The sequence below is a fragment of the Meriones unguiculatus genome, chromosome 7 (genome assembly GCF_030254825.1).
Source record: "Meriones unguiculatus strain TT.TT164.6M chromosome 7, Bangor_MerUng_6.1, whole genome shotgun sequence".
Taxonomy (NCBI): domain Eukaryota; kingdom Metazoa; phylum Chordata; class Mammalia; order Rodentia; family Muridae; genus Meriones; species Meriones unguiculatus.
This window is the reverse complement of record NC_083355.1, coordinates 15,146,063-15,171,369: the sequence shown is the minus strand read 5'-3', so window position 1 is coordinate 15,171,369 and position 25,307 is coordinate 15,146,063. Positions and strand designations below refer to the sequence as shown.

Sequence of the window (25,307 nt, the reverse complement as noted above, 5' to 3'; positions counted from 1 at the left end):
AATATACACATATCTGTATGGTGTGTGTATGTGTGTGTGTATGTGTGTGCATGTGTGCGGCGGTCGGAGGTCAACACCCGGGAGTCTCCTTCAACAGTCCTCCACTTTTGTGTCTTTGTGGGACTTCTCTGTGTCTCTGTGGGTCTCCGTGTGTTTCCTGTGGCTTTCTTTTGCTCTAGTTTGTTTTGTCCTATTCTGGTTTGTTCGTCTTTGTATGGTATTGCATCTCACCTTGTGTTTTTTAGATGCCTGTTTGTTTTCTAATGACAGAGAGGAAGAAAGGGAGTGAATCTGGGTGGGTAGGGAGTTTGGGGAGCCTGGGAGGAGCTGGGGGAAGAGGAGAGCCCTTGATCAGAATATAGCATATTTAAAAAATCCATTATTAAAAATTAGTTCTTCAGCCAGGTGCGGTGGTGCACACCTTTGATCCCAGCACTTAGGGAGGCAGGGGCAGGTAGACCTCTGTGAGTTCAAGGCCAGCCTCATCTACAAATCAAGTGCAGGACAGCAAGGCTACACATATTTACATACCATATTTATGGACAGCAGATGTTGACACAGCTAGTCTAGCTAGCTGGTATGTTCTGGGGTCTATTTTCTGAGGAATACTGGAATTACAAGAGGACCATCCTGCCCACTCAGCATTTATACAGGTTCTTGAGACCTAAACTCCAGTCCTTTCACTGTTGAGATAAGAGTTCTACCCACTGGGCTACCTGCCCAGCCCTTGTGTTTTTTTTTTTTTAAAGAACCAGCCATTTCCCAACCTGAGTCCTTCCAAAAAGTTCCCTCATTCATTTAGAATAGGACTCTGAAATCCCTGGGGCTCCAGCCAACACCTGTTTTCCTGGTTTCACCCACACCCTTTCTGCCTCTGCAGACACCTGAGCCTCCTTTCAGATACTTTTGATACAGGGTCTCTTGAAACCTGGGCTGGCCTTGAACTCTTGATTCTCTTGGGTCACACACCAAAGCTATGGGACTAAGTGTGGGTGTGTACCACCAAGCCCAGTTCCACTTTCAGACCAAAATAAATGAGCTAGCCCTGACCTTACAAAACCACCTTGCCCGGAGCTGGAGCTGGGGAGATGGCTCAGTGGTTAGCAGCACTGGCTGCTCTTCCAGAAGTCCTGAGTTCCCAGCACCCACAGGGTGGCTCCAACCATCTATAATGCAATCTGATGCCCTCTTCTGTGTGCAGGCGTACATGCAGATAGAGCACTCGTATACATAAAATAAATAAATATTAAAAAAAAAAAAACACCCCTGCCCTTATCCAGCTGCCTTCCTTGCAACCTTTAGTCTCTGCTTAATCTATGGCTCTCAAAGAGGCTGTCTTTCCCACTCTACCCGATTCACAGCACTTACAGTTGCCTGATGCTATCTATTCTTTAGTTTTCCCAGGTCCCACTGAGGCTATACTTCCACCTGGGAAGGACCACCCATGCCTTAGTGTCTTGCACAGTGGCTGGTACCTTTTACGCCTTCATCCACTATCGCTTACCAAAACCAGTGAAACTCTTTACTACAAAATAAAAAAAGACGAGAGTAAGACCTTTCATGTTCTCCACCCCTCAGGTCCAATCAGGACATGAATGCCATAGGTATTATTTAGCTGAGCACATTAAGATCTCTAGCACACACCTTTGGGGACAGTACTGACCAGAAACCGTGGGAAAGGGGCCAGCGGCACAGCACAGAACAGTACAGGGCATGTCCCCTGCTGGGAAAGTTTCACACACAAGGCAACCACTGACGCGGTACTTGGAAAACCACGCTCAGTAAGGGGAGGAGGAGAAATGCCAGAACTCCTCCTAAATCGTTGAGCAAGAGGTGACTTCAGGACGCCATCACCACGTGGCTCTAGCTAATGATTGACAGGTCCAGCCTGGAAAGCTGCCCGGGTCTGTTTGGCTGAGAACACAGCCTTAGCCTCCGTGCAAAGGGAGATAGATGGCAGGAGTCCCAAGGAGCCTCCTCCGAGGGCCGGAAGGTTTGGGATGGTTAGTTCCTTTGAAGCTGGAAGGATCCCAAGGGTGGGCTGAGTGGAAGCGAGTTGAGAGGTGTGTACTGTGCTCTGGTGCTGCTGAGGTCCATGTTCGGACACCTGCTCTGACCCACGTGCCGCATGCACAGTCTCCCAGAACTGCATCGGACGGGGACTTACGAGGCAGCTTGCCCTTGATTGAGCCACACACCCAACCAAAAAGCCAAGGCACAGAGCCAACGCCGTGCTGAGAGAAGGGCTCTATACTGTCCCCCAAAGCTCCCCTAGAGAGGAAAGTCCTCTGTGATGGGTGATCTTCACGTCAATTCGAATGGGTCCCAGAATCACCAACGGAAGCTTTACCTCTAGGCAGTTAGGTTAACTGAAGTAAGGATAGCCACCGTAAAGGCGGGTAGCACATTGTCATGGGCTGAGGCCCCAGGCTGCACAAAAAGGACGAAGCTAGCTGAGGCCCAGCATCCATTACTCTGACACAGCGTGAAAACCTGTCTCAGTTCCTCCCATCATGCTTTGCCCGCCATGAAGAACGGCATCCCCTCCAACAGTAAAGCAAAACAAGCCCTTCTTTTCTTAAATTGGTCTCATCAGGCATTTGATCACAACAACAAAGTAAGTAATAAGTAATATATACACCGTCCATCATCACCATCATCATCACCATCATCACCACCATCATCATCACCATTATTATGTGTGGGGGTAGTAGGAACTCTGTGTAAATGTGAGTGCAATGCCCGCAGAGGCCAGAAGAGGGCACTGGATTCCCCCGGAGCTGGGGTGAGCCACCTGACGTGGGTGCTGGGAACCAAACTCAGGCTCTCTGGGAGAACAGCGTGTGCTGTAGACCACCGAGCCATCTCTCCAGCCCCATGCTCCCTATTTTAAGCATGCATGCGACTAACACACATTTGGTCCACACAGCGCCTGGGGAAGGGGCTGGCCTGAACACCTGGCTGCAGGGGGTGCGGAGATGGGGCGAGGGTGCTTCTGAAGATTCCCCCAGAGAAGAGTGCTCGGCGCTTAATCCCTGCCCGGCCCCCACCCCGACTTTACAGCTGCAGACTCAGGTGTGCCTGGTAGGTCTGCAGACGCCTGGTAGGTCTGTGGGCCTGGCTCACTGAGGGTGGCTTACCTTGGTGAGGCTCAGGGGAGCTCACTTGCACTTCTGTGTATTCCACATCCATGTTCTGAGGGTCTGTTCAAAGGAATCACAGCGCCTTGAGTTTAGAACCTCCTCCAGAGGCTTCCAGCCACACCCAGGACCTTCATTCCAGTCAGCCCTAGGCTGGTACCGGCAGAGACCGTAGCCTCTCCGACTCCTGTTACTGAGTGTGACGACCCTCTGCCAATCTCTCCAGCCCTTATTGTTGTTCTCTCTCTCTCAATCTCTCTCTCTCTTTCTTTCTCTCTTTTTCTTTCTCTCTCTCTTTCTCTCTCTCTTTCTTTCTTTCCCTTTTTGTTTTGTTTCTGAGACAGGATTTTTTTTCTCTGTGTGGCCTTGGCTGTCCTGGACTCACTTTGTAGACCAGGCTGGTCTCAAACTGAGAGAGATCCTCCTGCCTCTGCCTCCCCCGATTTGTTGTTGTTTCTTGAGACAGGGTTACATGTATCCCAAGGCAGCTTGGAACTTGCTATGTAGCCAAGGCTAGCCTTGAATACCTGGTCTTCCTGCCTCAGCCTCCTGAGTCAGGTGTGACTCATGCCTGGCATTACTTTGCTTTTAAGGCCCCATAGAATTGGGGGTTCTTGCTGGCAGATTAAACAGACAGTACAGCCAAAGACACTTCACAGAAGCAGGTTGGGAATTTTGGTTCTCATGAGAGCACCATGGTTCAGAAAACACCTTTAAGAAACAACTTCGGGAGCCAGGCACAGCACTCTGGGAGGCAGAGGCAGTGATCTCTGTGAGTTAGAGGCCAGCCTGGTCTACAAGTGCATCCAGGACAGCCAAGGCTACACAGAGAAACCCTGTCTCGAAAAACAAAAACAAAACCAACAACAATAACAAAACGATTTAAGGGAGGTCAGGAGTCAAGATGGCTGCCATCCGGATAGTGGCTTCATTTTAGTGAGGTCAACAAACAAGCCATAAGCCAACTAGTTACTGAAAAATTTTGGGAACCGTGACTCAACCTTCCCACACAGAGGAATGGGGACAGAAAGAAAGACACACACACAGATCACCCTGTTACCAAGAGAGATTTTGAAAATTAAACTAAACACACAATAAAGAATAAATACACAACAATGGATACAAAAACAGAAGAAGACATGAAAAAACTAAAAACAAACAAAAAAGATTTAAGCCAATGCCTCTAAGCTTGAGGCAGAAGTAAACTGCCTACTGTTAGCTGTCTTAAAAAAAAAAAATCTTAAAAATCTCCATCTCAGCCACCGGAGAGAAACATTCTCCTATACCACTCTGAGTGCCAGGAAATTGTTGTTTGTTTGTTTGCTTTGGTGTAACAGCTCATTTCTACTTGGATTAGGAGGCATTACTATTCAGAACACTGGCTAGCATCTTTGGAGAAAACACTCAGCCATCTACACTCTACAGCTATAGACTGGGCCTCTAAGAGGGGTAGGAAACTACCCAGCCACTGTCTTTTCCTTTTTTAGGGGACATCGGCATCCGCAAGGCCATGTTTTTTGTTTGTTTGTTTGTTTTAATGTAAAAGTTTCTAATACAACATTTAAATAATTACCTTTATTTTGATTTATCGGTTTCATTGCATCGTTTCCAACGTCATCATAACCTGGTTGAAAATAACAATCCGGATGAGTGACAGTAGAACTTAGTTTCCTGTAACCTTGTGTGTGTGTGTCTGTGTGTGTGCAACTTTGTGCTCTCAGCCATGCATGTGTGTGTGGGGAGGACAGAGGCTGACGGCCTTATTTTAGGAGACAGTCTGTTGCTGAACAGAGCTTGCTGTTTCAGCTAGACTGGCTCATGAGCGAGCCCACAGGGCATGCCCGTCTCCACCCACCTTGGTACTGGGGTTGTGGGTGCTTGCTCCCACATACACTTTTTATGTAGGTGCTGGGGAATAGAACTCAAGTCCTCAAGCTCACACAGCAAACGCTTTACCATCTCCTCAGAAACTTCTGAAAACTCTAGTACTTCGAAGAAAGAAGCAAAGTGTGGTACGGGCAGCAAACACCTTGGCCTCTAGGTCCTGGGTCGCCTGGCTCTCTCTGCTGTGATGTCTTTTCCTATGTGTAGCGGGACCCCTTCGCTGCCCGGGGAGAATGTGTGGCTGACGTGGGAGCACTTTTGTTTGAGAGTGATTTGGAATTCAGAACGGCTGGACATAAGTCAATTAAAAATTAAGCCTCTTTCTAGAAGGGACCAGTCACCAAAGCTAAATATGAAAGCTGATGGTTAGCTAAACCTCTCCGGTTAGGGAACTGGGTTGGTGAGAATATGGTTTAAAGAAATAAACAGTGTCTCTAGAATATCACGTCAGTGGGCATACACAAACAAGGAGCGGGGCAAGCCCCCTGGTAACGCCCTTGCCCGGGATGCGTGAAGCTTTGGCTCTGGCTCAATCCCAGCACTACAAAAACAAACATTTTAGCATGTTCTTTGCTTTAAGAATTCTTATAGATATAAGTACTATTCTCCAAGAAGACATGATTCTCCACATGTGTTCAAGCTAATTAGTGTTGTTATGTAAATAGCTGGTTTGGGTTTGGGTTTGGTTTTTCATTGCTTGTTTTGTGAGGCAAGGTCTTGATATGCAGTCCTAACGGAGCTTGGAATCACCATGTCGACCAAGATAGCCTTCAGTTTGTGGTGATCCTCCTGCATCTGCCTCCAGAGTGCAGACATGTTAGGCACGGGCCTCCACACCTGGCTCCACGTGACTTTCTCACAGACCCCAGGGCACTGAGGCTCACTGGGGCAGGCCTCGCTCTACTGAAGTCTGCAATAGAACGACGGATGTCTCAAGCCGGGTGGTGGGGGTGCATGTCTTTAACCCTACCCCCACCACTCAGGAGGCAGAGGCAGGTGGGTCTCTGAGCTCAAGCCGGCCTGGTCTATAGAGTGAGTTCCAGGACAGCCAGAGCCATACAGGGAAACCCCGTGGGAGAGGAGGAAACCAGATCTCAGCATTTCTAAAAATTGCTTCCGCAGAACGTTTCCCTTTGTGGCAAAGTTAAGTGGAACTAGCGAAAATGCCACCTTAGCTGTGTTGTCAAAGATTTAATTTGACCTCTGGTTTCTGCTTCCCAAATGCCATCTGATGACTGTGGGGCGATTTCAGTCTTTGGAGGCAACAGACATTAGGGTTAGTCTCCATTTTTCATTCCAAAGAAATGAAGCATAGAAGGGTGAAACAGAAAAAGTCCTGCTTTCCTCTTCTGTTTGTTTGTTTTTTTTTATTGGCTTATCTTGACTAGCTACGTAGCACTGCTCGAATAGATTTCCCTTCTACCACAACCCCAACTACGTTGTGTTAGAAATCTTGGTAATTAAAGGAGGCGCTGGCTTTACCGTAATGGCTGTTGGCTTCCACATTGGACTCAGAGACCTTCTCACTGTTGGAGTTCAGAAGCGGAGCAGCTGGCCTTCACATGTCAATTAAAAAGAATATATATATGTATATATATATATTAACAACATTTTCCCCTGTACCCCAAACCAACAGAACCATCAAAGGAAGATCAGGAGAAAGCAAGAACTGTGCCCATTACCCGCCTGTAATCACAGCACTGGGAGGAACGGCTGTGAGCTGGAGACCAGCCAGAGCTATAGAGCAAGATACACGAAGCTGGTCACGGTAGCTGTAATCCTAGCCCTTGAGAGGTAGAGGCAAGAAGATCAGGAATTTAAGGCCAGCCTGGGCTACGTGAGATCATGTTCCAAAACAAACACAGAAGGTTGTGTGTATGTGTGAGTGTGTGTGTGTGTGTGTATGGGTGTGGTATGTGCACATGTGTATTACAGATAGACAGACAGAGACAGAAACACACACACACACACACACACACACACGCACACACGCACACACACATTATACCCAGGGTTCCTATTCTTTATGAGTTTGCCAAGAACCTCCGACAACTTCCTAATGACCAGTCTGGGCTTGCAGACAAGTCCATCCTGCCCATGAAGTAACCGCCCCCTCTTACAAGGACACTGACCTGGACATCTCCACGGGTTTCTGTTTGGCTTTTGAAAAAAAGAGAGAAAAATCTGGGTCAGTATAAGCATGTGGGACAGTGACCGTCTCTCCCCGGACTCCCTTGGAGCCTGCACTGGGCTGCAGCTCAGTTGGCAGAGTGCTTGCCAACCAGGCACAAAGCCCGGGTACCACATAACCCACATGCATATCTGTGAGCCCAGCACTCCCAGGTGGAGGCAGAGGATCAGAAGTTCAAAGTCACCCTCAGCTCAGTTGAGGCCAGCCTAGGGTGGGTGCAGAGAGAAGGGAAGGAACAAGAGAGATGTGATGTAATCATACATGTTCACAGTGAGAGGAAAGGAGGGAAAGCAGGTCCCATAGACGGGTTTGCTTGCTTGTTTTTATGCTGCCAAGGACCCGTGCCAGGCCCTCAAATATGCTGAGCAAATGCTACCATCCCTGGGCTACACCCCCTGCCCTTCTCTTGGCAGTACAGCAAGAGACTTTATGTAATTTTCTCATATACACATACTTTTTAGCCAGAAGCAATTTTAATTCACAGCATGTAATCAAGGATTCAGACTCCCGGAGAAGCGGGCGGCTATCTCTTTGATTCAAGATGACTGCAAAAGGCAGAAACCTAAGCTAATTCCTGTGCTTTCAGGTCCAAGCTGGCCTGAGACCCAAGGTCAGGGTCAGTCTTGGGAACAGAACTCAAATATCTGTCTCTTTCCAAGGAGCTGCAATTTTCCTACCTTGCTCGGAAAAAAATGAAAGGCCCCTCCCCATCCCATCTGCTGCTCCCAGCCAGCCAGCAGCACCATTTTCATTGAGCCTGGGCTAGGCCCTATTTCCTCGAATGTACCCGGTCAAGATGGTGGCACAGTTGAAGATTATTTGGGAGGCACGAAGTGTGAGCATTCGAGTGCGTGTGTGCGTGTGTGTGTGTGTGTGTGAGAGAGAGAGAGAAAGAGCAAGCCATCTAGACAAGTAACCATGTTCATGAGCAGTGAAGGCCTCACACCCACCAAAGCCAGAACCCTGAGTTATCAAGGCGACATCCCAAGAAGGGGAATGCACGGTCCCCCTCAGCCTCCTCAGGGATGCTTCACAGTCCCCGCCGGCTTCTGGGAAGGACAGCCTGTGACTAGGTGCTCACCTTTGGCTTTCTTCAGGAAGTAGCACTTGGCTGTGACTATCAAGGCAGCAATGATCACTCCAATGACAGTCACCGCGATGAGCCCTTTCTTCCACGGAGCGAGAAAGACTGGGGGTGGGGAAGGGAAAAAAAGAAAGAAAAGAAAAGGAAGCACTGGTTTTCTCCTGCCAGCAAGAGATAACAGGAGGTTTGAGCAGCAGCTCAGACCCATTTTCACAATCCTTGTAAATGGTGGGGGGGGGGAGGGAAGGGCAGAGAGGTCAAGGTCAGCCAGTTTTGCTGAGGTGTTGCTCCATTTAGGGCATCCTTTCCATCCTCCTCCATCCCTCCAGAACTCTCCCACTCAAGCACACAGCTAGGCTGTGTTTGGACAGGGGTGGCTCATGGATGGATATTTAACCCACGGTATGAGTCAACTGTCGTCTCTCCATCAGATGCTTGGAATTGGGACCGGATAAAATATTTCCAGTTCTTTGTATATAAACTCATCTCCTTTCTTACTCAGGTTAGCGTGAGTAGAGTTCTGCCAACTGTAACTAATCAGACACTGGTCCCTTAGCTCACTCAAACGGGCCGGTCTCCACATGCGTGTCTGTGTGTGTGTGTGTGTGTGTGTGTGTGTGTGTGTGTGTGTGTTCCACAGCGCACCTCATCGGCGAGGACTTACCTCTGACTGTTAGCATGCTGCTGCGGGGACTCATCCTCACCATGCTGGCTCTGTTGGAGGCAGTGCAGTAATACTGTCCCTCCTGCTCCTTGCTGGCTAGTTTCTTGTACCAAAATGCTTGCGTGTCGTTCAGGATGTCTTCATGGAAGTGTCTGTCCTCCCCTTCTTTGTAAAACCTGAACGTGATCGGGCCGGTCCCCTCTTTCACAGAGCACCGAAGCACCATCTCGTTCCCGGACTGCACCTCGTTACTGGACAGGATGGAAATCGTAACTTCATCCACCGGGGCTGGAAAGCAGGCAGGGGATTAGCCCCGGAGAAGGGCAGAGACAAGGATAGGGCGCACACCCGTAACCCCAGCACTCGGGAGAGGCGTGCGGAGGGTCTCACGCTGCAGACCAGCTTGCAGCAGAGTGACACAGAAAGACCCTGTCGCAAAGAACCCAAGAGGGAGAAGGAGTTAACAGAGAAGGACCTCAGAATAGCTGCTTCTTCCTGTCAGCTTTTCTCCCGGCCTCCGATCTGAATCCTCGTCTACCCACGTCCACGTGGTTCCTTCCCTGATTATACCATTATACCGAAGGACAGTAACAAACACATCCTGTCCTCATTCACTGATAAGACACAGACCCTGGGAGCACACCCCATCCTCCCACCACGAGCATGGCTGGCCGCTCCTTGGAGTTGTGTGGAGTTGTGAGAGCGTGTGCATAGGTTTGTCTGTCTGTGTGTGTGTGTGCTTGAATGATTTCTCTCTGCCTTTCTGCTTATGAAGAAGTGTGGTGCAAGGGTTGGAGAAATGGCTCAGCACTTAGGAGCACTGGCTGCTCTTTCAGGGAACCCAACCCGTGTTTAACTCCCAGCATCCACGTGGCAGCTCACGACGGTCTGTAACTCCAGTTCCAGGGGATCTGATACCGTCACAGAGACATACATGCAGGCAAAAGAGCAATGCGCATAAAAATAAGTAAAACTTTAAAAAAAGATGTTCCGTGCTTAGCCTGGTTTCTTTCCTTTTCCTCTGTGAGCTCACAGCCTCATTTCCTTGCTCTGTCCCTCAAGTTTGCCTTCCACCCATCTGGTTTTGTTATTGTTGTCTATTAGTGTCATTGTTTCTGTTTTACTTTGTTCGTTTATATAATTTTGAGACAAGCTCTCACTATGTAGCTCCAGCCGGCCTGGAACTCACGGAGATCCCTCCGCCTGCTTCTATCAGCCGGGGTTAAAGGCATGCATCACCTCACTATGCCCTTGTTCTGTTTTGTTTTGTTTTGAGACAGGGTCTTATATAGATGGCTCTGATCTTCCGGTGTCCTGTTGGCCTCTGAAATACTGGGATTACAGGCATGTACCACTGTCCTCGGACCCCCATCTGCTGTTCAAAGTGCACTGTTATCTCTCAAAGAAATGGGGGTGGGGGGAATACCCTGGTCCTCAGGCCATGGTCCTGAATAGCAAATTCAATGGAGGAGCTCATTCTTAATCATTCCTAATCCAGTTTTCCTGGCCTCCTGCAGCCAGACTGTCACCCAGCCCCTCCTGCTGACATGGCATCACTAGCTGTGCTGTCTCCGAAGCTGATTTTCTTCCCTCACCAGCTGCCTTCTCCTTTACTACTTATTTTGGCAGTGAAATATGGGCTTTCTGGAAAGTCTTCCAACTTGACTTTTTTTTTTTTTTTTAATAACACTTTGATTTTTTTATTCTGTGCACAGGAGTATACACACCACAATGTGGAACTGACTATCGAGAGAACATTTTGTGGGACTCTGTCCTTCCACCAAGTGGGGCTCAGGGGATTGAACTCAGGTCATCAGGCTGGACAGGCGCCTCTACTTGCAACCCCTTCGTGTGCACGCTTAGGGGCTCCGTCTTCACATTCGGTTTTTAACTTCTGAGCATTGAAACATAAGCAGAAGTTTCCTGTCCAGACAGCTTCCTGGAACCACACAGCTCCCTTCCCACCTGGAGGCTTGGAGAGCCGAATTCGCTGCCCCCCTACTGTGCACCCTCTCAGCAGCATTCCTGGTTGTGAGCCTGGCCTTAAACGGCTGAGCCTCCTCAGCAACATTCTTAACCATTCAGTTTCTGGCCCTGTGTCATCAGCCCAGGCCACCTTGACAACCAGCCACCTCGGGCTGCCCGGCAGACAGACAGGAGTCAACTCTCTGAGCACAAAGGGTGGTGGAGCCCAGCATGAAGCCTGGGATGGCCGTGGACCCACTACCGGGGCAGACAGCCTGAGCACATTGCCCGACCCGACAGCCTCTCTCACTGGGAGGCTCAAGGGGTTAGTGGTGAACTGGTCTCAGGAGCCAGGCTGCCCGAGCTCAAATCCCAGTCCTACCACCCACCATTTGCTCTAAGTCTTGCTGAGTTCATTGCAAAGTCAGTGGCGAACTAGGATGAGTCCCCCGCAGTAACCAGGTTCATCTTCCCAAACCCGTTCTTGTCACACCCCAGCTCCCTCTTTTGTCCACGGAGACTTGGGTCTTATGTGACCCACACTGACCTTGATCTCACTATGTAGCTAAGGATAACCTTGAATTCCTGATCTGCCTGCCTCTGCCTACTAAGCGCTGGGATCACAGGCCTGTTCCACCTCTCCACCCGATCCCACTATGCTGTGCTCAGCTTTCCCCTACACCAGCACATGCACACCCCCAAGACCGGGGTGAGACTCCCAGGCTAACTAACGCCATGAGCCTGGGGCCTGCAGCTCGGCCCGCTGTATGTTTCATGCGTGACCCAGATGTTCTGCCAAGCTCAATGGCAGAAAAGAGTTCTGGCCCGCAGTTCTTGGGGGTGGCTCTCTGTTCACCCGAAAAGGCCCCCAAGCCAAAGAAGCCCAAATACGCAATACCAATAGTTCCTTAGGTCCAGACACCTTCCCTCTTCAGGGGAGCCAAGTGTCACAGGGATCACAGTGGCCACATCAAGAACCCCCAGATGTTTGCCAGACCCGTTTGCTGGGGCTTGTTCGTTATCCTGGCAATCCCTGATTGACTCCGAACCTTCCAGCCCATTAAAGCTCTGATCCTGCTTCTCAAAGCACAGGTGCTTACCTATCACCCCGACCTTCAGGATCTCGCTGTGAAGCTGAGGGTGGGAATGGCAATTATCCACGATGCACTGGTATTCCACGTCTTTGGTGGGCTTATCTGTGAAGGTTGCCGGGTCATTGGAATTCATCATGACACTCCGAAAGAGCCTTGTCGCTTTTATAAGGTGGTAGGTGATAGGCGTGGTTCCGTTTATCGAGTGGCAGGCGATGCCTACGGCATGCCCCTTTATGATCTCAGACGTGGCATCATGAAAAATCCTGGGCTTAGAGAGCATTTCTAGAACAACAGAGAAAAACGATCCAAATGAAACAGAAACAGTAACCCAGCCCAGGGCCGTCCTTCTGGAAACTCTGGGCTCGGCCTTGAGATCATGATTTCAAATGCTGGCCTTCCTGCCGGCCTTGTCCACCTTTAAAGGGCTCCCATAAGGCTTCTAGGCAACGCTTGTCTATATGTGTGTGCGTTTGGTAACAAGGGAGAAAGTGAACCGTTGCGGATAGATGGGGATGTAGCCTGGTGGCAGAGCATCTGCCTAGCATATGGAAAGTCTTGAGTTCAATTCCCAGCACTAAGGAAGTGGACGCAGAAAGAAGTTTGTGAATTTGAGGCCAGCCAGGGCTACACAGTGAGATCCTGTGTCAAAAGAGGGGAAAAAAAAAGTGAAAAGTAAAAACAGGTTTCTCCCTGTAGCCCTGGCTGTCCTGGAACTCCCTCTGCAGACCAGGGTTGGCCTCGAACTCACAGAGATTCACCTGTCTCTGCTCCCCAAGCGCTGGAATTACAGGTGTACATCACCATCACCCAGCTTTAAAAATAAAAAAATCTAATCTCCATAAGCAAGATAATGGTATAAGATCTGGGTGTGTCAGAGCACGCCTGCAATTCTGGGAAGGCAGTCGGGAAGTTTTGGAGTTTGAGGCCAGCTTAAGCTACATAGTTACCCTTTCCTGTCTCAAAAGGATAAAGGAAAGAAGAAGAAGTGAGAGAGAGAGTGTGTGTGTGGAGGAAGGAAGAGGAAGGTAAGGGAAGGAGAGAGGGGGCAGGGCTAGGTGTGGTGTCACACGCCTGCCTGCAGCTCCGCCATCCCGGTGTGGTGGCCTGTGTGTGAACCCAGGTCCTCTACAAGGGCTGCAAGTCCCCGAAAACACTGAGCAACCTTTTTACACCCCTTGTGTGTTTGTTTTGTGAGCCAGGGTCCTGCCCTGTAACACAGGTTAGCCTTGAGCTTGCAGCAATCCTCCTGCCTCACTGGAGGGATTAATGGCATGCACCATCAATATCCAACAAGAATAGTCATCTTCTTCCTCTTCTCCTTCTCTTTCTAATTCAAGGTCTTTTATGTTGGGATTCAGGGAGGATTGAGACAGGGCCTTGCTATGTAGGCCCGGCTGGTCTTGAACCCACAGCAATCCCTGTCTCAACTTCCTGGGTGTCAGGATCATAGGTGTGTACGCTGCACTAGGCCTCCTAAATGGCTCGTAGGTGTACTCAGAAGTCTGAGCAGCCTGGCTCTACACTGTACTCCGTGGAGAGCCAGGATATGGGTGTGTTTCCTCCCTAACCTGAGTGGGCTCCCACCCCCAAAGCCAGCATCCTCCCAGCCCCAAGACCACAGCAGCAGCCATCACAAAAGCCCTTAACTTGGCCGTGCTACTCCTCCTCTGTCCTCCAAGGAATGGCTGGCCATCCGCTCCTTGCTCCTACCCCTACTCCACCGTTGCAGGGCCGAGCAGCTGGGAGCATACTCACCGCACACCTTGATCTGCACCGAGTTGCTCCTCTTGACCACTTTGCCGATGGCCGCGGTGCAGACATACCTCCCGCTGTCCCTCTCCTCGGCAAACTTGCTGAAATTCTGATACCGCGTCAAGACCCTGTCTTCCTTCTGGATGGTGAAGTTGGTTGAGGGCGTGCCGGGGACAGAACAGAACAGGTCCAACATTTCCCCTTGGTCCAGACGACTGGAGGAGAATTCCAGCTTTGGCTTGGGAAACAGCTCTGAAATACATCAAATGGGAAGGGAGGGAGTTGTGTCTGGGTCCCACCTCATCCCATGCCTGGAGATGCATGCGGTCCAGCTACTTTCAGCAGAATCGACCCCTCACGGCCTGCAGGAAGTCTTCCTCTGCTTTCCACATACCCGATGGGCATGGTCTTAAAAGAGCCAGGTCTCCCACTGAGCCAGAGATCTCTCTGCAGGCTCTTCTCACACTCCATTCTATGAGAATTCACTCATCCATTTGTTTATTTGTTTATTGAGACAGGGTCTCAAGTAACCTAGGTTGGCCTTGAACTAGGTAGCCAGGGATGACCTTGATCTTACTATCTCCCCAGGTGTTGGGAGTGAAAGTGTGCACCACCAAACCTGGCTTCCACAAGTATTTACTGTAGGGAAGACCCTTTGCTGGGCATCAGGGAGATAACAGTGCATACGGGACAGTCTGACTTTAAAGAATGTAACCTAATATTCAATTCAGGAATACTGTTTGCAGCAGAGCCCATAGAGAGGAAACTGAACTTCACCTTGGGAGAATTAAGGGAACAGTACTTGTAAGGAAGTTGGCCTAGGCAGTTGCCTAGAGAAAGTATATTAGACAGAGTTTGGAAGTTCATTATGGCCAGAAGGAACTGCTGTTGGCTGCCTGCTTGTATCTGGAATCCTCAATTCATAGCAGCCAGCCCAGCATACAGAATGTGTCTGACACATATGTTGAAGTAATGGCTCTTCTTTCTAATGAGGGAATGCATACCTTATCAAGAACACTCCAGATATTTGTCATTATCAGTAATGACGATGGGTGGGATGGGGCATGCCTTTGATCCTGGCACTCAGGAGGCAAGATCTCTGTGTGTTCTGGGCTGCATGGGGAGTTCTAGACTACATGAGGAGAATGTACCATCAGTAGATAAATAAAGAAATAACTCACTAAATTGCTCGCACTTAATGTCACACTCTACACCAGGAAGATCTAATACAGTGTGCTAACCCCTCCATTGGCTAGAGGGCAACCTACCTACCTGTAAGACCCGAGGTAGTGGCTGGGACCACACGTTCAGAGCTGGACACTTAGGGGCTCAGGGGAAACTACTGAATGAATGGACAGATGCGTGTATGAATGAAGACTTGCAATGGAGAACCTAGAAGAGTTGACTCTGCCCTTGGAGACACTGTATATAACACAGGCTCATCCCAGCCCTCTCTCTAACCATAGTGTCAGTTAAGGGTACGGCATTGAGCAGAAGAGTTAAGGTCTCTGACCTCAGCAGCTTACATTCTAGTGACTGAATGGACACTGTGAACAAGAAAAAGTATACTGTTACTTTTAGTGCTAAGGGTTTTAGAGGAATAAAGCTAGGAGTCTTAACACGTGGGTGATGCCTGGCATGGTGGGGCATGCCTGGAGTTCTGGTACTTGAGTGGTGGAGGCAGCAGTGTTCAAGGCCAAATTCTATTACATAGTCAAGTGAAAGGTCAGCTTTGAAATCACAAGATCTTGTCTTTAAAAAAATAGAGGAAGATGGTGAGATAGCTGAATAGTTAAGAGCACTTACTGCTCTGGCAGAGGACCAGGATTTGATTCCCAGAACCTATATCAGGCAGCTCACAACCATCTGTAACTCCATGTTCAAGAGATCTGACATCCTCTGGTCTCAGCCTCACCGGCACACAGTTACACATAAACACACACACACACACACACACACAACCTGCACACACACGGTACACATAAACACATACACATACATAAATTCTTTTTTTCGAAATCCTTTTGGTTTTTTGCTTTTGTTTTTGAAACAAGGTCTCACTATGTAGCTCTCACTGCCCTGGAGCTCACTATGTAGACCAGGCTGGCCTCAAACTCACAGAGATCTACCTGCCTCTGCCTCCCAAGTGCTGGGATTAAAGGCGTGAGCTGCCATGTCTGTTAAATATCTTTTAAAGGGCTCCCTCTATGACTTTCTCTCCGGGGGTACCTCCCCCTCCCCCTTTCCCCTTCCCCTGTGCTCTCCCACTGTCTCTATCTCTTTTCCACTCTGTCCTTAAATAAATTTCTTTGTGTCAGAAAAAAAAAATCTTTTAGAGGCTGGGCACGGTGGTGCACGCCTTTAATCCCAGCACTCGGGAGACAGAGGAAAGCAGATCTCTGCTAGCTTGAAGCCAGACTGGTCTTCAAAGGGAGTTCCAGGATAGCACAGAAAAACCCTTTCTTGAAAAAACAAACAAACAAAAAACAAAAAAAGAGAAAGAAAGAAAGAAAGAAAGAAAGAAAGAAAGAAAGAAAGAAAGAAAGAAAGAAAGAAAGAAAACCTTTAAGAAAAAGGGTTTGAGCTCAGCATTTAAGGGCACTGGCTACTCTTGCAGAGGACCCAGGTTCAATTCCCATTCAATTCCCAGCACCCACATGGTGACTCACAACTGTTAAGTCCAGTTCTGGGACAGCCTGCACCCTCTATTCTGCCCTTCATGGGTACCACACATACAAGTGGCATACAGACCTGTACGCAGGTAGAACATCCTCACACATAAAATAAAATAATCTGGCACAGAGAGATGTGCACCTGCCGAGACATGAGCCAATCTCACCGGAAGGCCGGCCACGGCTGTCTCACTGTGACATTGTGACAGTCCTATAGGTGAACACGGAGACATCCCCATCTCATCGCACACAGGGACAGATTCGAGAGGTCAGCCAAGGGCACAGAAGTAGCGTGCTGCCGGGTTGGGTCAGCGCCAGCACCCGGGCACTCAGCCACCACAGCCGACTGCTCTACCCTGGCTCTTTCCCCCCAAGCCCCTAGGACCCAGCCTGAAGACACCCAAGATAACCTGGAGCAGAAGAGGCATCACCCCTGACTGGCCAACCTGGATTCAGTCCAGGGTCTCACTAGATAAACCCTGGCTAGCCTTGAACTCATGATGCTCCTGCCTCGGCCTCCCAAACAAATGTTGCCATCACAGACATGTGGAACCAGGCCTGGCCACAGTTGCCTCTTGGGCCGCCGCTCGCTGGCCTCCTCTGCCAGCCTCCCTACCTGTTATGTTGACCAGGATGCTGCTGGCCTTGGAGATACGGTTAGACTCCACTTTGCAGGTGTAGTAGCCACTGTGCTCCACCATGGCCATGACCGAGTAGACGGCCTGGGCCTCGCTGCCCTGCTTGGAGGTGGCCACGATTGCCTTGTCCTTCTGGATTATAATTTCTGGGAATTCCTGGACCAAGTGTGTCACTTGGACTGTGCACTTGATGTGGAGCTGGTCTCCTTCTATGATCATCCTGGAAGGCTGGATTTCGAACTTGGGAGTAGAGAAGGACTCTGCGAGAAAGACAGCGGACAAGCCAGTTGGACTCAGAGTTCAAACCTGGGCACTTCCTACTCTACCGTGGGGTGGGAGGAAGTCTGTGTGGGCATGGGGGGGTGTTCCAGGGAGGTCAGCTAGCATTTATCAGACACTGACCTATCTTTTGTTTCATTTCTTCTTAAAAAGGAGCAGGGCGTGGTTCCTACAGCGTCAGTCCCAGGGCTCCCAGAGGCAGGGGCAGGGGCATCTCTGTGAGTGCAAGGCGGGCCTGGTTCCACCCAGAAAAACCCTGTCTCCAGAAAAAACACCAAGCAAACTTCATGCATGCTTGCTGCCTATGCAGCGGAGGAGAGGGCATTGCTGTTACGGATGGTTGTGCGCCATCATGGGGGTGCTGGGAATCCAACCCAGGCCCTCTGGAAGAGGAGGCACTGAGCCATCTCTAGCTCCTTATGCCTTGCTCTTTTTGTTTGTTTTGTTTTGGAGATAGGGGTTCAATAACTGGGCTGAGGCTGACTAGCCAGTGAGTACCAGGAATCTGTCTGTCTCCAGCTCCCTAGGGCTGGGACAACAAGGCTGCACTACCATCTCCAGCTTTACGTGGGCTTTGGGCATCAGACACACTTCACTCTCGGAGCTACCTCCCTAGCCCCTTTCTTCCTCTTCTTTGTGGCTCTGCCCCCAGTGGATCTAGGCTCTTTAAAACATCAAACATCCTACCACTATCACTTAGCTGCACGAAGGCCTCTCTTCCGTTTTTATATTTTGTTTTACCACCTAGGCCTCTCTTTCATTTTTAGTTTGAGAGAAGGTCTCACTAAATTACCCAGGCTGGCTTTGAACTTGTATAGCTGAGGCCAGCCTTGGAATTTCAATCCTCCTGCTTCAGCTGCTTGAGTGGGTGAGATCACAGGCCCACAGCCAGCTGCCATTCCTCTTTCTCCTGCCCTCTTTCTCTTCTTTCTCCTGTTTCTTTTCATTAATGTTACCTATTTGTTTGGGCTTTTGGAAGAAGAGTCTCACGGCTGAGGGTTCTTCCCAACTCCCGATCCTCCAGACCGTATCTTACCAGGGCTGGGATTACAATCTGTGCTACCCAGCTTTTAATTCTGAGGGCAGCCACCCCAGAAGGAGGCGGCGCTCCTCTGGTTCTGAGCTCCTCTTGGCTCCCTGCAACCCGTCACCACAGAGGACGGCAAGGAGGGGCGGGTTCTGACCCTGCACAGTGACGAATTCGCTCCTGGTGGACTCCGAGGTCTGCAGCTGAATCCCGGACAAGATCCTAGCCTGGCAGCGGAACACTATCACGTGGTCCTGCTCCTCGATGGGAAACTCCATGAGCACAAAGTTCTGAGGCGAGTTCTTCTCTCTCCTCTGCTTGACAAGCTTCGTATCCAGTTCCACCTTTTCAATGCTGAAGTAGATCGGCGGCTTTTCCTCTTGCACAGAACAATTGACTGTCACGGCTCCGCCTTCTGTCACCTCCTTTTTGTCCAGGGTCACCACGGGGTTGGGGACGCCTTTGGAGAGAGTAAGAGCGCGCAGTTAGGGTGGGTTCCTCAGGGGGCGGGGGCAGGGCGCACGCCTGTGAGCCCAGCTCTCGGAGGCGGAGGCAGCAGGATCTCTGCGAGTTCGAGGCCAGCATGGGGTCTAAAAGTCAGGGCTACACAGAGAAGCTCTGTCTCAAAAAGGTCGGTATTTAATACTACTGCTGTTAGGCTCCTGCGGCGGGGTCACTCGGCGGGTTCAGGTGGCCCTGTCACCGCTGATTCTGGAGGTGACCTCACGGATGCCCCAGGTCCCGCTTGTCAGGTCCCGTGGGGGCTGGCTGGCCGTCGAGGTGCCAACAATGACCGATCCCAGCAATTGCTACAGGCGTTTTGTCCGTGTGCGTGCGCGTGTGTGTGCAGGTGTGTGAAGCGCACTGAAGGAGAGACCCGAGCGATGCAGTCTGGGACGTAAGGAGGACGGCGATGGTGCTCCCATGGCCCGACAGCGCCCCCAGGGAAGGAAGCGAGACCCGCCCATGTGTTCCGGGAGGGTCGGGGTAGCCCAGCGAGGCTCGCTCGCTCCCACCCCTGACTCACCCTGCACCACCACCTGGTACTCTTGAGTGGTTTTCTCCTTGTTGTTCAGGATCACGGTGCATTTGTACATCCCCGAGTGGAAGACCCGCGCCTGAGGGATGAAGAAGCTCTCCGTGTGCTCCCGGGAGGACACGTTGTACACCAGAGCGTCGTCCTTGTAGAAGAGCACCTGGTGCTGAGGCCTGACCGCCGAGGTGGTACTGATATCCACCAGGCACTGCAGGGTCAGGTTGTGCCCGTTCGGCACCCTGTCAGCGGGCAGGATCTCCATCTGGATGCTGTTGATGGTGAAAGCTGAAGGCAGAGTGCAAGGATGGCGGACGCTGTTACCTCAGGAACAGCGTCATGCAGAGGCAGACACACGCACACACACATACCACACCAAACACAAACCACAGCACACATGCATCCCCCCACATACATATATATACATCACATACACCACACACACCCATACACACACATACCACACACATACATGAACACACACATATCACACCAAACACACACAGCACACATGCATACCCCCACATACATACATATACATCACATACACCACACACAGCCATACACACACATACACATACCACACACATACACAAACATACGCCATGCACACACATATACACACACAAATTAAGGCTTTAAAAAAAAAAGTAATTCTTCCTTAAATTGTTGTGCTAGACACATAGGGGAGTGGCCAGAGGTCATGAGATACAGTGTGGTACCCCGTAGTTGCTCAATAAACAGTGAGTTGTGAACAATAAATGAATAAACAGTGACTCTCCATCCTAAAGTCAGGCACGCCCAGGGCTGCTCTGCCCACTCCAGGACCTAATGAAACCAGCAGGGTTCTTCTCTCCCTCTTCCTCTCCTTTTTCCTTTTTTCCCCCCGGTTTTTTGAGACAGGGTTTCTCTGTGTAGCCTTGGCTACCCTGGACTCACTCTGTAGACCAGGCTGGCCTCGAACTCACAGAGACCCGACTGCCTCTGCCTCCCAAGTTCTGGGATCACAGGCGTGTGCCACCACTCTAGAAAGCTCTCTCTTCCTTTTGTCTTTTATTTATTTATTTTTTCACGTTGAAAATGCTTTCTCTGGTAACTGTTTTCAAGATCTGTAAGAAATACAGACCACATTACACTGAATTAAGGTATTGGTTAGGCAGGGGGGCTAACATCTGTACATCCAGCATTTGGAAGGCTGAGGCAGGAGGATTGCTATGAGTTCAAGGCCAGCCCAGGACTCAGAGTGAGACTGTGTCTCAAGTTAAGAAATAAATAGCTAGGCAGCATACACAGTTATAATACCAGGCGGAAGCAAGCAGATCACTGTCAGTTCCAGGCCAGCCTGGTCTACAAGGTGAGTTCAGGACAGCCAAGGCTACACAGAGAAACCATGTATTGAAAAAAATTCAAAATAAATAAATAAATGAGAGTGAGACAGAGAGAGCACAGTAGGATTATAGCCAGTTCAATTCCAGCCTAGGTTACATAGTGAATCTCAGGCAAGCCAGTGAAATTCTAAAATTTCAAATAAACAAATGAAAGAATGAATGAATGAAGGAATGAACTGAGGGAGGGCTGGGGTGCTTTCCTAACATGCATAATGGCCTGGGTTCAATCCCTAGTACCACAAACAAGAATGTGTACTGAGCTGAGAGACGGTATCCTCAGGTTCAGAAAGCACCTTAGGGGAAAAACTAAACAAGCTTTAAAAAAAGTAGTCACTAATGCCCCCCCCCCCCAAAGTGTGGCACACAGCTCTAATCCCAGCACTTGGGAGCCAGAGAGTTCGAGGCCAGCCTGGTCTACAAAGGACAGCCGAGGCTACACAGAGAAACCTTGTCTCAAAAAAACCAAAATGAAAAAAAAAAAAAAAGTCATTACCTGAAATAGATCTATGTGGGTAAAAGCAGTAATACTCCCTATGCGGTGGCCAGTGGGTGATTGCCATTTAGTGGGCTCAGAGGTGTCACCACATGAGAAAGACGTGAAACCATGGGGGCAGAGGTTTATGTTGCCTAGAATATCCTTTAGCTCGTTGCACAGCTGAGAATAACAGAACTTCTGGTCCTCCTGTCTCCACCTCCTAAGTCAGTGGTCCTCAACCTTCCTAGTGCTGTGACTTTAACACAGTTCCTGGTGTATCAGTTACTATAGTGGTGGTGTCCCCAAACTGCAAAGTTATTTTTGTTGCTACTTCACAGCTGTAACTTTGCTACTGTTATGAATCATAATGTAAATATCTCATATGTGAGCCCCACAGGTTGAGAACCGCTGCCCTACATGATGGGATTAAGGTGTGCGTCACTAGGCCAGGTTTACAGAGACGAGATTAAGGCCAAACGCTTTTACACATAGAATAAATAAACCTTAAAAAATTTAGAGACTTTTTTTTTTTTTTTTTTTTTTTTAGATAATTTAAAGCTGAGCATTGTGGCTGGACACCTGTAATCCTACACTAAGAAACTAAGGCCAGAGGATACCGACGAGTTCAAGGCATACATGCATATATAAGGATATTAAAACATGAGCTTCTGGTTATGCCCCTAGGCTGTTTACACAGGAGATAGCAGGCCACAAGCCACATGATGATATCTTCAAGCCTGGCAGCTGACCAGGGTAAACCCAGAACGTAGGTGGCTAGGGGAAATTCAGAGACTAGAGATGATGGATTGTCTACCGTGGTGGTTTGAATGAAGTGGCCCCCAAGATGTGAGGCCTGGTTGGAGTAGGTGTGGCTTTACTGGAGGAAGTGTGTCACTGGGGGTAGGCGTTGAGGTCTCCCATGCTCAAGCCAGGCCCGGTGTCTCACTCTCTCTTCCTGCTGCCTGTGGATTCAGATGCAGAACTCTCAATTATGTCTCTAGTCCCACGTCTGCCAGGCTTCCCTGTAAGCCAGCCCCAGTTAAATGCTTTCCTTTACAAGAGTTGCTGTCTTCACAGTGTCTCGCCACATCAATAAAACCCTAACTTAGACGGATACAGAACAGCTCTGCCAGCGAAGCAGGGCCCCTCGTCTTAGGTGGGGCTCCCTAACAGCTCAGCTCTTACCAGATTCGCTGGGTGAGAGGAAAATGGCCACAGGTCATGACTACCATGTGCATTACATGATGGGCGAAACCTCATTGTCAGAGCAGGAAAGATCTCTAGGAACGAGCATCTTTGGACCACCTTGCTATACCCTCACAAGCTGGGTCAGACTGACTTGGGGGGAGGGGAGGCACCTGGGCTGAATTTTGCCCCATAACCACATTCACACGTTAAATCCCAACCCCCAGTCTGGTAGAATGTGACTCTCCACAGACCTGAGGCCTGTACGGAGGCCACTAATTAAACCAGAATGAGGTCAGTAGTATGGGACTCTAATCCACTAAATCTGTGTTCTTATCTTGTGGCCACAGATCCCATGTGAAGACGTGGTGTGGCGGAGGCAAAAGGATTTGCTCTGAATCTGAGACCAGTGTGGCTACATAGTAGATCCTACATAGTAGAAACCTCAGAAGCCAGATCTTGGACTTCTAGCCTTCTGAGAAGCAATCCCCCCATCCCTCCTTCCCTCTCTCTTTCTCCCTTCCTCTCTCTCCTGCCCTCATCTCCTTTTAAGAGAGGATCCAACCTGGGGCAGTTAATCACTGGAATTACCAGGAGCACCTCTCCTCCGGGAAGGACTGCCTCTTTTCCTGGAATCTGCTCTATCTAAAGACAGGCTAGGGGAGGGGAGGGTTATTTATCCCCTTAATGAGATAAGGAACATTTCCTTCCTAGGGAGTAAGTCTCCTGCCTCGGGGCAGCTGCTTGCAGCCTTTTGCAGAGTCCCACCCCGTGGTCCTCTTTCCCATTTCCTTTCCTCCCTGACACTGCTCTAAGTCTGCTGTGTGTTCCCAGACTCTCTAAGCTCTCTCAGTCTCTGCCATGCTGCTGTCTGCTACTCGCCTTTGCAAAAGGCATGGCCTTTTCTCTTCTCCATTTCCTGGAAGTTTTATAGCTTGTTTCTCTCAAACTCTAATTGTCCTCAAGCTCAAAGCTGGGCATACTGGTACAGGACAGCAAGGGTTATAAGGGTTACACAGAGAAAATCTGTCTCAAAACCTCCTTTACAGCACCGAACATGGCTGTGTGTGTGTGTGTGTGTGCTGTGTGTGTGTGGGGGGGGGGAGACTCACTATGTAGCCCTGGCTGTCATGGTGCTCATTAGCTAGATCAGGCAGGCCTCAAATTCACAAAGATCCACCTGTCTCTGCCTCAGGGGTTAAGGCGTGTGCCACCGTGCCCCGGCAAGTGTGGCTTTCGTAGTGAGATTGGTGTCTATCATCTCGGTGAGTTCTCTAACACTTTTCTCGGACACACACCCACTTGTGTGATGCTGACCTGGTTCACTGTCAGGAACTTCATATGGCCATCCAGCCAGCGGGAGTATTACAGGGCGGAAGAGGGGGAACATGGCAGAAAACCTAAGGAGGTGGCACCCGCCTCTAATCCTAGCGCTCAGGGAGCAGAGGCAGGAGTACTGGAAAGGGTCTGGGGCCAGTCTGGTCCACAGTGCAAACCCCAGGCCAGCTAGGGTTAGACAGTGAAACCCTGCCTCAAGGGGGCAGGAGCCCAGGAGAGAAGAGAGAAATGGCTCAACCATTAAGAGCACTTGTTCTTGTGTCCACAGCCACCTGTAAGCCCAGTTCCAGAAGATCCAGTGTCCCCTCTGGCCTCCGTGGGCACTGCAGCACAGACACACTTGTAGGCCAAAAGCCTATCTATACCCATGAAAAAAAGTCAAATAATAATAAAATAAAAATAGGGCTGTTGAGATAGCTCAGCAAGCAAAGGTGCTACTGTCTGTTGACTGAGTGAGTTTGTGGACCCCGGCATAGGTAGGAAAAGAATCAGCTCCTGCCTGTTGTCCTCTGACCGCCACAGCACATCATGGAATGCACACACAAGCACAGGCACACGCACAGGCACACGCACACGCACGCACACACACACACACACACACACACACACTCACAAAATAAAAATGTGTTGAAAATAAAAAATAAGCCAGGAGTGGTGGCACACCCCTGTAATCCCAGCACTGGGGGAAGGAGAGACAGGAGGATCTCTGTGAGTTTGAGGCCAGCCTGGTTTACAAAGGACAGCCAGGGCTACACAGAGAAACCCTGTCTCTCAGAATGAATTAAAGAAAAGAAAAATTTGCCAGGCTGGTGGTGCACACCTTAATTAGGATTAAAGGGAGACAGAGGCAGGCAGATCTCTGTGATTTTGAGGCCAGCTTAGAGTCAAGGGTACATAGAGAAACTGTTTGGGAGAGGCGGGAGAGAAAGAAAAGAAAGGAAGAAAGGAAGAAAGAAAGAAAGAAAGAAAGAAAGAAAGAAAGAAAGAGAAAGAAAGAAAGAAAGAAAGGAGAGAGAGAGAAAGAAAGGAGAGAGAGAAAGAAAGATAGAAAGAAAGAAAGAAAGAAAGGAGAGAGAAAGAGAGAAAGAAAGAAAGAAAGAAAGAAAGAAAGAAAGAAAGAAAGAAAAAAAGAAATATCCAAAATGAGCCCAGCCCAGCTTCTCAGAGAACATGAACGCAACAAACTGTTGGCTATCATGGCAGCCCCCTGGTCCAGCCAGCCTTTAGCCTAATCTTTGGCCCTGCTCCTCACATCTCCCATGTTATACCAGGGCTATCTATGTGACTGTCCCAGTGGAGCGGGGATGTTCCTTCTGATATCAGTTACACACATGTGCAGCCTCCATCTCGACCAGCTCTCTCCTCCAGGACCTCTGCCCTGGACCAAGCCAGCTATCACGTCCCATGGGAGTGGCTCAGAGGAGAGGATGTCTCCGCAGATGAAGAACAGAGGCCTCCAGTGCACGGCCACAGGGGCAGCTCCGGAGCAGATGGCACA

The 25,307-nt window shown here is 49.7% G+C and overlaps 1 protein-coding gene across 4 annotated transcripts in view; it reads right to left on the bottom strand.

Moving 5' to 3' along the window:
• Nucleotides 1–25,307, bottom strand: part of Pecam1 (platelet and endothelial cell adhesion molecule 1) — a 53,594-nt gene that overhangs the window by 20,025 nt on the left and 8,262 nt on the right. For all 4 annotated transcript variants that reach the window (XM_021634290.2, XM_021634291.2, XM_021634288.2 and 1 more), the window contains exons 3-13: nucleotides 19,418–19,711; nucleotides 18,548–18,850; nucleotides 17,063–17,344; nucleotides 13,778–14,026; nucleotides 12,029–12,304; nucleotides 8,964–9,251; nucleotides 8,297–8,404; nucleotides 7,157–7,184; nucleotides 6,507–6,580; nucleotides 4,714–4,764; nucleotides 3,141–3,203 (exon numbers count right to left, since the gene is read on the bottom strand). In XM_021634290.2, the coding sequence (XP_021489965.1) occupies nucleotides 3,141–3,203; nucleotides 4,714–4,764; nucleotides 6,507–6,580; nucleotides 7,157–7,184; nucleotides 8,297–8,404; nucleotides 8,964–9,251; nucleotides 12,029–12,304; nucleotides 13,778–14,026; nucleotides 17,063–17,344; nucleotides 18,548–18,850; nucleotides 19,418–19,711 (2,016 nt within the window). The remainder of the gene's footprint in view (nucleotides 1–3,140; nucleotides 3,204–4,713; nucleotides 4,765–6,506; nucleotides 6,581–7,156; nucleotides 7,185–8,296; nucleotides 8,405–8,963; nucleotides 9,252–12,028; nucleotides 12,305–13,777; nucleotides 14,027–17,062; nucleotides 17,345–18,547; nucleotides 18,851–19,417; nucleotides 19,712–25,307) is intronic.